Here is a 14262-nt window from a genome sequence, read left to right as displayed (position 1 = left end):
CGTTGAGTATATTCAAGACACAGGTCGATAAATTTTTAGGAACAACGGAAATTAAGGGATATGGGGATAGTGTGGGAAGGTAGAGTTGAGGCAGAAGATCAGCCATGATCTTATTGAATGGCGGAGCAGGCTCGAAGGGCCAAATGGCCGACTCCTGCTCCTATTTCTTATCTTCTTATCTGCCAACTTTCATTGTCTAGGCTCACAAATCAAAAGTGGCCAGTTGGGTTGGTACTTTAAAAAATATATATTTATTCTTCGACTGCGGGCAATGTTGGCAAAGCCACAATTATTGCCCACCCCTAATTGCCCGAGAAGATGGTGGTGGAGGGTGACTAGCATTCAAGAGACTGTATCCCAGCATGAATCTAGGGGTACGCATTCGCAAATCATTAAAAGTAGCAACACAAGTTAACACGGCCAAAAGAAATGCAAACGAAGCACTGGGGTTCATTTCTAGAGGAATAGAATTGAAAAACAGGGAAGTTATGCTAAACTTGTATAGAACCCTGGTTAGACCACACTTAGAGTGCTGTGCACAGTTCTGGTCTCCATATTATGAAAAGGATATAGAGACACTGGAGAAGGTACAAAAAAGATTTACAAGGATGATACTAGAGCTGTGAGGTTATAACTATCAGAAAAGACTGAACAGGATGGGGCTCTTTTCTCTAGAAAAGGGAAGGCTGAGAGTTGGCCTAAAAAGGTCTTTAAAATTATGAAAGGGTTTGATAGGGTAGACGTAGAGAAGGTGTTTCCACTTGTGGGGGAGTCTAAAACTAGAGGTCATAAATGTAAAATAGTCACTAATAAATTCAATAAAGAATTCAGGAGAAAGTTTATTACCCAGAGAGTGGTTAGAAAGTGGAACTCGTTACCACAAGGAGTAGTTGAGGCAAATAGAATAAATGCCTTTAAGGGGAAGCTAGATACGTACAGTACATGAGGGAGAAAGGAATAGAAGGATATACGGATAGGGTTAAATGAAACAGAGTGGGAGAAGGCCCCTGTGGAGAATAGACACCAGCATAGATCAGTTGGGCTGAATGTCTTGTTTCTGTGCTGTTAAATACTTGGTAATTCTATGAATTACATAGAAGAAAAATCAGAAGAGAAATTTTGAGGCGATCCCCCTAACCATCCCCTCCCCACAAAAAAAAGTCACCAGCAGGTTCATTGGCATTGAAATTAGGAAGAATTGTTCAAAAACACCATGACAAATAAAATGTAAAATAAACCAACAACATCAATGACGATCATGAGAAAATAGTAAACCGGAGCAAATGAGGAGGATGTTTCAGTATGGGTCAGCAGTAGAAGTTAGAAGAAACGCTCACGATAAAAGAGCAACATCAGCATGGCAGATCTCTGTGATCAGTGCTGTGGAATGCATGCTATAAATACAATCATTAGTTTCTCTTTGTCAAGTCTCTATATATAACTTGTGATGTGATGCAATGTGGCTGCCTTGTGCTGACTACCAGAAAGTTCCAACCTTGCTCCTTGTGTCAAATCAGAAGAGCATTTATTTGTGATGAAGTTATGTACAGGGTGCAGGGCTGGTGTATAAATACTGTCAAATGTGATAACATCCCAGTACAGGGAGTTTGCTTCACCTTGAGTTAACTTGGTTTTTTTTTTAAGTACACTTTTTCAATTTGAAGTATTTCCTCTTCCCTTCCCTCGGAAAATGTCTTTCTCGCATCCCTTTTTCCGAAGTCGCTGGGATCCCTTCAGAAGCTGTCACTTCCCGAGCCGCCTGTTTGATCAGGATTTCGGGCTCCCCCCTTACCCCGAAGAGCTGCTGAGGGATTGGATGGAGTGGGTGGAGAACCGGCTCAGCTCGAGCTGGCCCGGGCAGTCACGCGCGAACCTGGCTGACAGCGCGACGCCCAGCCGCTGCCCGTCAACCCTGCAGCGGCAGCTCAGCGGGGGAATGTCCCTGATGCAGCAGACCTTAGGCAACTGGAAAATCAGCCTTGACGTCAAACATTTCACTCCTGAGGAGCTCCAGGTGAAGACCCAGGATGGTTATTTGGTGATTTCAGGTATGTCAGCACCTCGAGAACAGTCAGCAAATTCTAGCCTCTTGCGCATCCCCGATTTTAATTGCTCCACCATTGGCGGCCGTGCCTTCAGCTGCCTAGCCCCGAAGCTCTGGAATTCCCTCCCTAAACCTCTCCTCCTCTCTACCGGCCTCGCCTCCTTTAAGTCGTTCTTAAAACCTACCTCTTTGACCAAGTTTTTGGTCAGCTGTCCGAATATCTTCTTATGTGGCTCGGTGTCAAATTTTAAAATCATAGAATCATAGAAATTTATGGCACAGAAGAAGGCCATTCGGCCCATCATGTTTGCACCAGCCAAAAAAGAGCTACCCAGCCTAATCCCACTTTCCAGCTCTTGATCCATAGCCTTGTAGGTTACAGCACTTCAGGTGCATATCCAAGTACTTTTTAAATGTGATGAGCGTTTCTGCCTCTACCACCCTTTCAGGCAGTGAGTTCCAGATACCCACCACCCTCTGAGTGAAAGAAGTTCTCCTCAACTCCCATCTAAGCCTTTTACCAATTACTTTAAATCTATGCCCCTTGGTTATTGACCTTGCCGCTAAGAGAAATAAGTCCTTCCTATCCTCAATTAAATCTCCCTCAGCCTCCTTTGCTCCAGAGAAAACAACCCCAGCCTGTCCAATCTTTCCTCATAGCTAAAATTCTCCAGTCCTGGTAACATCCTTGTAAATCTCCTCTGAAACCTATCTGGTGCAATCAGAACTTTCCTGTAATGTGGTGACCGGAACTGCACGCAGTACTCTAGCTGAGGCCTAAATAGTGTTTTATACAGTTCTAGCATAACCTCCATACTCTTATATTCTATGCCTTGTCTAATAAAGGAAAGTAGCCCATATGCCTTCTTAACCATCTTATCTACCTGTCCTGCTACCTTCAGGGATTTGTGGACATGTACTCCAAGGTCCCTCTGTTCCTCTACACTTCACAGTATCCTACTATTTAATGTGTATTCCCTTGCCTTGTTAGCCCTCCCCAAGTGCATTAGCTCACAATTTTCCAGATTGATTTCCATTTGCCACTTTTCTTCCCACCGGACCAGTCCATTGATATCTTCCTGCAGTCTACAGCTTTATAGAATCATAGAACCATAGCTTTCTTCCTCACTATCAACCACACAGCCAATTTTTGTATCATCTCCAAACTTTTTAATCATGCCCTTTACATTGAAGTCTAAATCATTGATATATACCACAAAAAGCAAGGGACCTAGTACTGAGCCCTGCGGATCCCCACTGGAAACAGCCTTCCAGTCACAAAAACACCCATCGACCTTCCTGCCACTGAGCCAATTTTGGATCCAACTTGTCACTTTGTCTTGGATTCCATGGGCTTTTACTTTCCTGACCAGCCTGCCATGTGGGACCTTGTCAAAAGTCTTGCTAAAATCCATGTAGACTACATCAAAGGCGCTGCCCTCATCGCTCCTCCTTGATACCTCCTCAAAAAATTCAATCAAGCTAGTCAGACACGATCGTCCCTTAACAAATCCATGCTGACTGTCCTTGATTAATCTGTGCCTTTCTAAATGTCAGTTTATACTGTCCCTCAGAATTTTTTCCAATAATTTGCCCACCATCGAGGTTAGGCTTACTGGCCTGTAATTACTCGGTCTATCCCTTTCTCCTGCCGTTAGCAGTCCTCCAGTCCTCCGGCACCACGCCTGTAGCCAAAGTGGATTGGAAAATTATGGTTTGAGCCTCTGCTATTTCCTCCTTTGCTTCTCTTAGCAGCCTGGGATACATTTCATCCAGGCCTTTGATTTATCTACTTTCAAAGATGCTAAAACCCTTAATATTTCTGCTCTCACGATGTTTATCTCATTTAATATTTCACAATCCTCCTCCTTAACTACAATGTCTGCCTCGTCCCTCGCTTTTGTGAAGACAGATGCAAAGTATTCATTAAGAACCATACCCACGTCTTCTGCCCCCCCACACGGGTTACCTTTGTGGTCTCCAATAGGCCCTACTCTTGATTTTGTTTGATAATGCCCCTGTTGGGACATTTTTACTATGTTGATGGTGCTATATAAATGCAAGGTGTTGTTGCATTAGCAATTATTAGAGAGAATTTTAAAAAGTTTATATAAATTGTATTTCCTCCACCATCCTGAAAGCATTGATCCTTGATGGTCCTACAGGCGCTGGCCTCATGAGCCACGTGACCGTTTCATGTGTGCGAGCCTAGACAGGGCAATCCCAAGCCTGCATCATAGCAGCCAATGACATGGCACGGCACATTGGAACTCACTGCACTACCGTATCACTCTGTGCTTCTTCTGTATAAGCCCATTCAGTAAGAATAATACATCATTTTCTGCTATATTTGCATGTCAACGAAGTGCAGCGCAAATAATGTTGGCAAAGCATTGTTTCCAAAATACAGCAACACTGAGATTAAAGTAAAAAATGTTGACAAAGGAGCAAATTGTTCCTAGTTATGCAAATATAGAAATGCTGAAATTTCCTGTCCATCATTTAAAAAAAAAGTTAATTCCTTTTACTTCACAATTCTTTCTTTATATTTGTCTCAGATGTATCCCTAGACAGGCATTCATTTACAGAGGAAGATTTATATTTCAGCTCGTCCTTTCCTCAAATATTTAACTGAAATGGTCAGGCTGCACCCTAAGTTCTGTGCCTCCCTATCTCTGTAATCTCCTCCAGTCCTACAACCCTCCGAGTTCTCTGCGCTCCTCCAATTTTGGCCTCTTGAGCATTCCCTATTTTAATTGCTCCACCACTGGCGGCTGTGTCTTTAGCTGCCAAGGCCCTAAGCTCTGGAATTCCCTCCAGAAACCTCTCCACCTCTCTTTCCTCCTTTAAGACGCTCCTTAAAATCTACCTCTTTGACCAAGTCACCTGTCCTAATATCTCCTTATGTGGCCTTGGGGCGTTTTACTAAGTTAAAGGCGCTCTATAAATATAAGTTATTGTGTCCAGTTCTTGTCACTGAGGCACCAGGGAGACATTCGAGCCCTGGAAGCAGTGCAGAAAAGGGCTGCACAGCTGATCCCTAAGGGTAGAATTATGATCAGTGAAGTTCCCATACGAGCTTCACACCACCTTACTACCTTCCTGTGTGTGCTATTTTTACACAAATGTTAGCCCCAGTTAATACCTGCATAAAAACAGAGCAGACAGATGAGTACGAGGTCAGAGAAATGTTTGTACATGAACTTCACTGCTTGGAATTTCCATTCCCTGGTGTAAGAGGGTTGCGTTATAAGAGGAAACTGGTGATATTTTGGGCTATTCAACCTTGAAAGGCAGTAACTGGAGGGCACAGGAAAACTCATAAGATATTAAATGATATAGAAAATGTAAACCCAGAACATTACTTAAAGCTAAATTGTGAAAGTTTGACATGGGAGAACACATTCAAATAGGCGAACAGAAAGAAAGACCTTGTACTTATAGAGCACCTCTCAAAACCACAGGACATGCCAAAGCGCTTTACAGCCATAGAGTCATAACGGCGCGGAAGGATATCATTCGGCCCATTGAGTCCCTGCCAGCTCTCTGTAGAGCAATCCAGTCAGTTCCATTCCCCCGCTCTAGCCCCGTAGCCCTGCAAGTTTATTTCCCTCAAGTGCCTATCCAGTCTCCCGTTCAAAACATTGAGTGTCTCCACTTCCACCACTTCCGTCGGCAGCAAGTTCCAGGTCCTCACCACTCGCTGCATAAAAAAGTTTTCCCTCACATCCCCCTGTATCTCTTGCCCCAAACCTTAAATCTGTGTCCCCTAGTCCTTGTACCATCAACTAGTGGGAACAGCCTTTCCCCGTCTAGCCAATGAAGTACTTCTGAGGGTAATAAAGGTAAAAATCCTAGAATCATTTAAGAACTAATTGGATGGTGTGATGGACGGACTGTAAGTTTTTCTAGATGGATGCTCCAGGATGGGCCGAATGGCCTTCCTCATCGCTACGTAACTTGTAATCTTATGAAACGTTCTCCAATTTACAAATGCTGATTGTGACACAGGACTCTTTGCATTGAATTGATTCAGCTGCAAATTGGAATCGACACGCACAATAAAGAATCAAATAAAAGGACAAGAACATTTAAGTGGCGCCAGTTTCGTGACTGCAGTAAGATTTACTAGCATGCTGTTCATAATAGTGACACTCCGCAATTTGAAAACCTTTCACAAGTTCCCTGGGATGACTCAGTGAGTAAATGCACCACCCAGGGTGATAAAGAGACCAGATAGCCCAGAATGATCCCAGATTTAATTCCCAGTCGGTTCCATGTTATCTGATCTCAGCCAGGGTGCTGGTGGGGGTACTATAGTTAGCTAGAATATTCCTGGGCCAAGGTTCCTATTCCTGGTTGCTATCTCATGTTCTATCCATTTGGCCCTGAAAATTGCAATTGGGGTCCAACAACTGGAGTAGGATCACGATTTGCATATTTAAGCAGCCTCCCATCTGTTTTTGGCGGGCCTGTAAATGGGTGAGCAGCCCGCCCACCCTGGCCATCGATGAGGGCACCGAGGTGCCCCCGCCCCTGATTTTCAATTGCCGGCCACCTGTTTTTCAGGTTAGAAACGGGCAGCCAGCAGTTAAAAATCACTACCCCCCCCCCCACCCCCACCAATCACTGTCTAGATTCCTGAATGAAGCATGCCCACTTGGGTAACAGTACCACTGTTGCCTTGGGAACCGTACTGCAGCACGGGTCAACCCCAAACAGAGAGGAGGAGAAAACAAAATCATATTTATTAGAAAAGAAGCATTCCTGCAAAAAATTGCTTGTTCATCTAGTATAACAGATCAGCATTTAGCTTATGACACTGGGAGAGTGTTTATAGCATTTACAGGCCATAATAGTTGACACGCACTTTCCCCAATTACTAGTCAAGAACCAGTCGCAGTTTTGTAAACCTTTCCTCCTCACTCTTTAATAATTACAGTGCAATTATTTTGGCCTGTAGAAGGGCCACATGGATAACACAGAACAGTAAATACGCCACTGCAAATATGGTAAAAACTGCATCAAGCAGTAGCATTTGTGACTGAATTCTATAGCAAAGTGTCACAGGAAGTTTCCATTAGCAATAAAATATTACCTAAATCAAAACAAAGATTGATGGAAATAACACTGCAGGCACATCCGCATTAGAAATGTTACGCTTTTGATTTTTAAAATACCTTGTAAGATCTGTTTGAGTGGCAGCTATCAAAATATAGACACATCTCCACACCATTTAAACATGAGTGATTGGTTGCATTGAATGTCTGAAGCACAGGGCTTAAATCAAGAAATATTTGGATAATAAAAGTTGTCATGCTCATAGTCTTCTGAAGAACAGATTCTCTGTTGGAGGTGACCCTTCCCCAACCTACTTCCGTTATTTTCTGTTGGAAGGGATGTCGTGCGTATATATGTGCCGCCAAGTATGGGTGGATATATTGTAATTATATATTTTGTGCCATTTGCATCATAGCAACTCTGTGCATCCCTGGCATCCAGCACAGCTATGGGATGGGGGGCACTTTAAAAATTAAAGGGCTCCAAAGCCCATGCAATCGATTGCAGGGCGATCAATTGCAAAGGCAACGACATTTTAAACATTAGTTAAAAATTTGCCTTTCTTCAGCCAGCACAGAGGCGCTGTGACAGGCTTCCTGAGTCTGCTGCAGCCAATCTCTGCACCCCCTCCAGGCAGACTGACTGGTCAGGGTCAAGTGCGCAGACATGTGGCAGGGGCAAGTCCTGACTGACAGGTGCCAGGATTGTGGAAAAATGCAACGTTCTGACCAAGATGTTTTGCTGATGATGTCTTGCATTTTTAAAACTCTAGGTGGTGCTATTACCCGGATAATTGAGCATTTTGTTTCTATTCGTTCATCAAATAATATATAAGGCTTGCTGATATTTGCGCACGAACACTCATGTTTGTATGACATTCCTCTGTCTGCTAGTTTAACAGAGCCATTAACACTTTAACATCTGCTTATGTGGCTCGGTGTCAAATTTTGTTTGACAATCACTCCTGAGAAGCGCCTTGGGACGCTTTACTATGTTAAAGGCGCGATACAAATGCAAGTTGTTGTTGTACTTAAATTAATAGACAGAGGAACATCATACTACTGTAATATTACCATCAGTGATTTCTACCTTGCAGATATTTTGTGTTTCTGAAGATTCTGGCTTGGAGCTTCCTCCACATCTGCGCCCAGATACACACAATATCTGCGCAAACCAATTACGTGGCTTAAAAGATCGTGGAATCTTGGGCCTATGTGAGTTACTTGCGTAACTGCAATACGCCCGAATCGCCTCGATCTTTTATGTCCGTCCATCAAACCCTCTGTCCGAGCGAAGCTCCACCCGTAAAACTGGACACAACCCCGACTCTCAAATGCGAGTATCTCCAATTGCGCTTGTTCCGGGGTGGGCGAGGGTCTGTCAACACGACGACCAGATTTTCAGGCACAGCAAGAAACAAATTCATTTTTCTGGTCTTATGCTTGCAAAATTTTTGAGCATTTAAAAAAAATGATCCTCTGCTCTATATTATCTGTTTCTTTTAATCCATTTTTATTGCGTAAGTATAAGTCATATTTTATATTGAAAAGCTTGCCTGGTTACAGGCTCCTAATATGTTGGGCTAGAAAATCGTCCCGGGTGGTGGCGCAAAACAGGCAGTATTGGACTGGCTGCCCGTTATACACAGCGCCGGATATTCAGTTCAATCGACTGCATTGGAACTGACAGGCACCGCATATAACTCATTTTTAACCAGAAATATTTGAACACATTTCCTGTCATTTGTTATTTGTAAGAACTTTATTCTAAGATGTAGGAATATTGAACCTGATGAGGAGTAATATTCACTGCAATTTTTAAAGTGCATCTGTACTGAAAACAGAAAATAAATTGTAAAACAAATGTTCCATTTAATTGATTTGCTTAAGATTAATTTCATTTTGAAAAAATTGTCTCATGAAATTTGATCATGTGAGATCTAATGCAATAGTGATTTAAAAACAAAGTTCCTGCGGGCATGTGCTGGGATTCAGTGTGCCAATGTTGTGTCATGGAGTGGCAAGTAGAATTACTGCTTGTGAATTCCATATAACTAAGTCCGGAACTTAGCCTTGTGGGGGAGGGGGGGAGGGGGAAGTGCATGGTGGGCTTGATGGTAGGTGTTGAAATTAAGAGTTTTCCCTGCACAATGGGAGGCAAACTTTCTGGGTGAATCACTGAGTCAATCTTTGCTACCCCCTATTGTATTGCTGGGAGCCTGAGAGAAGGTCATCTGCATCCTCTCCCCCTCCCCCATTTGGGAATGTTGTGTACTGTCATGGTACAGGGAGATAGAAAAAGAGAGAGAAAATATAAGTACCTGAAAAAGAGGGAAAACACTTTATGCAATTCAAATTTTCTCTTGCTCGATATGTTGGAATCAAGACTCATCGCACCCTCTCCTACTTTAACTCTTTCTTTCCCAGGACATCAAAATGATGGGTCTTCTAACTTCTTGATCTTCCCATCTTCCTACAATGTGCAGGCTTTTATAATCCAGGCTAGGTGTCACCTAACTACTGCTTGATTGATCCCGTTCTTTCCAACCTTGGTCAAGAGGGCTTGGCTCTTCATCTAAGAACTTCAATTAAAGAGATCTAGGCCTAGAAATTCAGTTGCGTTTGCGCCCACTTATTGGCTATAAAGTGGTTTGCTCCTGAAGTTTTTTATCGCCCGAAATTCAGATGGACCCTAACATCGGCGTTAGCCGGTAGCGCCGCGCCGGCACCGATGACATCATCGGTGTGCGCAGCGCCCCGGTTGCAATGCTATTCCGGCCCGATGGCCAAATTCAGTTGCGGCCGCCTCACCCGTGGCAGCCGCAAACAGCGTTTGTGAAACGGGGTCTTGCAGCTCCGAAAGACCGGCGCATAAAGGTGGAGCGGCGGCCAGCCGCTTTCCCGGCGGCCGCCTGCCCGCACCTCCCTCCCCGGACTCCTGCACCACCCCCCCACGGCATTGATGTCTGAGTCCCGCGAGACCGGCACTTCTCCGTGGTGCCGGGCTCATTTGCCGGGGGAATCCACCGGTGATCTGACGGCTGCAGGCAGCTCCTCCTTAAGAGAAGGAGGAGGCCTGCAGTACCCCAGCCTGCTGCACCGCATCGGGTGCCGCAGCGGGAGCTGGACGCCTGAAAGTGACATTCATCGCCCCTAGCGAGGCGGCCAAACCCTGCAATAGCGCCCGCCGCCGTCTTGGCCCGTCGCAACTGAATTTTAGGCGGGTGCTACGGGAATCCTGGCGAGCGCAAAATTTCGGGCGCAAAATACCTGGCGGGGCCATACCGAATTTCTAGGCCCTAGTGTCTTGATCAATACTATTCTGTAGAGTATCTGAACCAAAAGACAAAGGCCCTAGTGACAATATAAACACATTTCATGAAGTTTACTTCCATTCAGTTGAAGAAGACGTGACTTTGGGCTTCCCCATTAGCAAGTGATTGTATAATTGGAATGGTAGAAGAATGACCTGAAGTTGTGGTGTTTTGATCTCTTTTCTGAAAATGTTGCAGCATTCTGATATCAACCCTGAGGGGTCGGATAAAAGTCAAGTTTTCATTAACCTCCAACTGGAGAGAGATGGGAAAGTGGCAAGGGTAAAGAGAGCAGTTATCAAACATTTAAAGTAAACGCTGCCCTGTTAAAACTAAACATGGGCGTATTGGTGCATCTTACAATGTTAGAAAGTTAATGATTCTCAATTTTGTTTTTGTTTTCAATTTTCTTTCCTGATCTTTTGAAGGAGCTGACTAATGCTGGACTAAGGTTCCTTGGGCACTGGCTGCCCTCCAATGCCTCACCTCACCCGAGTAGCTATACTGTGGGTGTTGGCCTAGACACTGAGTGCTGGCAGACTATGTTAAGTCTGTGTGTCCCAGTTATGCTTATTATAAATCACTGGACACAGACCACAAGAATAACTTTTAACAGGTCTTTACTATTCGGAGGTCAGGGCTGAACTGCCCAGCAAATCCCTACACAACGTTTATATACCGGTGTGGTCACCACCGGTATTACAGTATACAGCAGCCAAGAGAAAGTAGTACATCTCTTAAGGTAGTTCTCTTAAGGTGGAACAGGTTACATACACCACAGACTATTTTACCATGGACAGCATCACAGCCGAACCTGTTCCCATCCTCACCCGATGTACATTGTCCAGCAGGAGTCACAGCATACATTTTTATATTCTCTCTCTATATAGATACTTGTTGAAAACGAAGACATTGCATTGAATTTAAGCAAGATATGGTCATTTCAATTGCTAAGCTGATTTGGCTCACTTGCAGATTGTTAAACATTATTCAATTGAACTTACGTAGGAAGATAGGAATGTACAAGAGTAGAAAAGACCATTGTGATACACCATTTATTTTGGTCACTTTGCCCTATGGCCGTGAACTATGACAGATTCATCGATGAAAATGCTCTTGTTTCCAGGAAACCACGAAGAAAGACAAGATCAACATGGATTTATTTCTAGAAGCTTTACCAGAAAGTACAAGTGAGTACATTCTTTTTTTAATCAAACCATTGTCTTGGTACTTAACTTGAACGCAGCGTTTAATAAGATGATTAATACAAACAAATATAATAAAGAGACAGATAGGAAAAGAGAAAGAAATGAACACGAGAGTCAAGAGATAATTCAGTCAGTCCATCGGCAAAGTAACATTTTACATCTCACATAAATTGGTAACAAAAAGAAAATAGTATAGGTCTATGTGGGAGAGCAACAGAAAGGAGGTGTGAGAGAGAAGGAGTGTGTGTGTGTACACACGTGGGTAATTATTTTAAGATTCACTGAATAATTGACAAAGAATGCATGATGCACATTATATCAAAACCAAAGATTTAAAATAACTAGTTAATCTTTTGTGGTGTTGCACTTAGGCAGGCCATGGATAGTTTACGGGCCAGGTTTAGAGAATGGGGAGATAGTTGAACAAAGGCAGGGGAGGGGAGAATAAGCAGAGGGGATCACTTGAGGAGGGGGAGAGGGACAGGATGCAGGGTGAGGAGGGGGGAGAGAGACAGGGTGAGGAGGGGGAGAGAGACAGGGTGAGGAGGGGGAGAGAGACAGGGTGAGGAGGGGGGAGAGGGGAGGAGGGGGGAGGGAGGAGAGGGAGGAGAGGGGGGAGAGGGGGGAGGGGGAGAGGGGGGAGGGGGAGGAGGGGGGGGGAGGAGGGGGGAGGGGGAGAGGGGGAGGGGGGAGGAGGGGGGAGAGGGAGAGGGGGGGGAGGGGGACAACCAAAATTGAACAAACCACTAACTACACATACTTGGGCTTAAAAATCAGTTCTACGGGAAACTTCAAACTGGCTGTGAATGAACTGAAAGAGAAAGCAAGAAGGGCTTTCTATGCCATCAAAAAATCAATCCAAATAGAAATCCCAATTAGCATTTGGCTCAAAATTTTCAAATCAGTAATTGAACCAATTGCACTCTATGGCAGTGAGGTATGGGGACCGCTAACTCAACAAGAATTTGCAAAATGGGACAAACACCCAATTGAGATCCTACATGCAGAATTCTGTAAAAGTATCCTCCGGACTCAAAGGAAAACAGTAAACAATGCATGCAGGGCGGAACTAGGCCAATATCCATTAATAATCACTATCCAAAAAAGAGCCACCAAATTTTGGAATCACCTACAAATGAGCAATCCCCAATGCTATCACTACGACGCCCTGAAATGCCAAGAGCTGACCATAAAGAAGAATACCCTCAGTCAACTAGTCCTGGGACTCAGTGAAGTAACTACTAACAATACTAACAATAACCAGCCCCAGGACAGTGACAGGGTAACACAAAGAATTCGACCCAACACAATCGTCGCTAAGCAAAAGGAAAAATATCTGACATATTGGGCAGAAACAACAAAAACCGAAAGCAAACTCAATTGCTACTTGGCCCTAAACAGACAATACAACATAGCTGATTACCTGACCATGGTAAAGGATAACAAACTGAGAAGAACCTTGACAAGGTACAGACTTAGCGAACATAGCCTAGCGATCGAAAAAGGCAGACACAGGCAGACCAGGCTGCCAAGAGAGGACAGGCTATGCTCTCACTGCAGTCAGGGAGTGGTGGAGACAGAGATGCACTTCCTCACAGCATGTGGAAAATATCAGGGCATCAGGGAGAATTTCTACCAAAAATTCTCACAAATATGCCCTGATTTCAGAAATCTGAATGACAACCAAAAACTCCCATTCCTACTGGGAGAGGAGAGAAGCTGTATAACACTGGCGGCACACTATGTTACAGCTTGCCATGAACAGAGGGACAACCAGTAAACTAAGAAAAGAATATATATAAACAATGCGAATGTATATTTATATACGCAGGGATATACCTGTTTATACAATGTATGAATAGAACTGCGTTTATGTGCTAAACCATAAATGTATTTTGATGCTTTGGCAACATAAGATGTAACTTATCATGCCAATAAAGCGATTTGAATTGTGAATTGTGAATTGGGAGGGGGAGGGGGGGAGGGGGGAGGGGGAGAGAGGGAGGGGGGGAGGGGGAGAGAGGGAGGGGGGGAGGGGGAGAGAGGGAGGGGGGGAGGGGGGGAGAGAGGGAGGGGGGGAGGGGGGAGAGAGGGAGGGGGGAGAGAGGGAGGGGGGTGAGGGGAGGGAGGGGGGGAGAGAGGGGGGAGGGGGAGGGGGGGGAGGAGAGGGAGGGGAGGGAGGAGAGAGGGGGAGGGGGGGGAGGGGGAAGAGGGGGGGAGGGAGAGAGGGAGGGGGAGGAGAGAGGAGAGGGAGGGGGAGGGGGGGAGAGGGGGGGGAGAGGAGGGGGAGAGAGACAGGGGGAGGAGGGGGAGAGAGACAGGGGGAGGAGGGGGAGAGAGACGGGGAGGAGGGGGAGAGAGACAGGGGGGAGGAGGGGGAGAGAGACAGGGGGGGGAGGAGGGGGAGAGACAGGGGGGGGAGGAGGGGGAGAGAGACGGGGGGGGAGGAGGGGGAGAGAGACGGGGGGGAGGAGGGGGAGAGAGACGGGGGGGAGGAGGGGGAGAGAGACGGGGGGGGAGGAGGGGGAGAGAGACGGGGGGGGAGGAGGGGGAGAGAGACGGGGGGGAGGAGGGGAGAGAGACGGGGGGGAGGAGGGGGAGAGAGACGGGGGGGAGGAGGGGGGAGAGAGACAGGA

The 14262-nt window shown here is 45.4% G+C and overlaps 1 protein-coding gene across 1 annotated transcript in view; it reads left to right on the top strand.

Annotated features, from left to right (window-relative positions):
• The first annotated feature begins 1572 nt into the window (after nt 1-1572).
• The window catches only part of LOC147104448 (heat shock protein beta-1), a 24540-nt gene continuing 11850 nt past the window's right edge, over nt 1573-14262 (top strand). The window contains exons 1-2 of the mRNA XM_085961803.1: nt 1573-2048; nt 11545-11608. Coding sequence (XP_085817929.1) covers nt 1691-2048; nt 11545-11608 — 422 coding nt within the window. The 5' untranslated portion in view covers nt 1573-1690. The remainder of the gene's footprint in view (nt 2049-11544; nt 11609-14262) is intronic.

The sequence above is a fragment of the Somniosus microcephalus genome, chromosome 19 (assembly GCF_052327205.1).
Source record: "Somniosus microcephalus isolate GS21.2 chromosome 19, FLI_Smic_1.0, whole genome shotgun sequence".
Lineage (NCBI taxonomy): Eukaryota > Metazoa > Chordata > Chondrichthyes > Squaliformes > Somniosidae > Somniosus > Somniosus microcephalus.
Note: the sequence above shows the minus strand (reverse complement) of the source record. Positions and strands in the feature narration are given on the sequence as shown.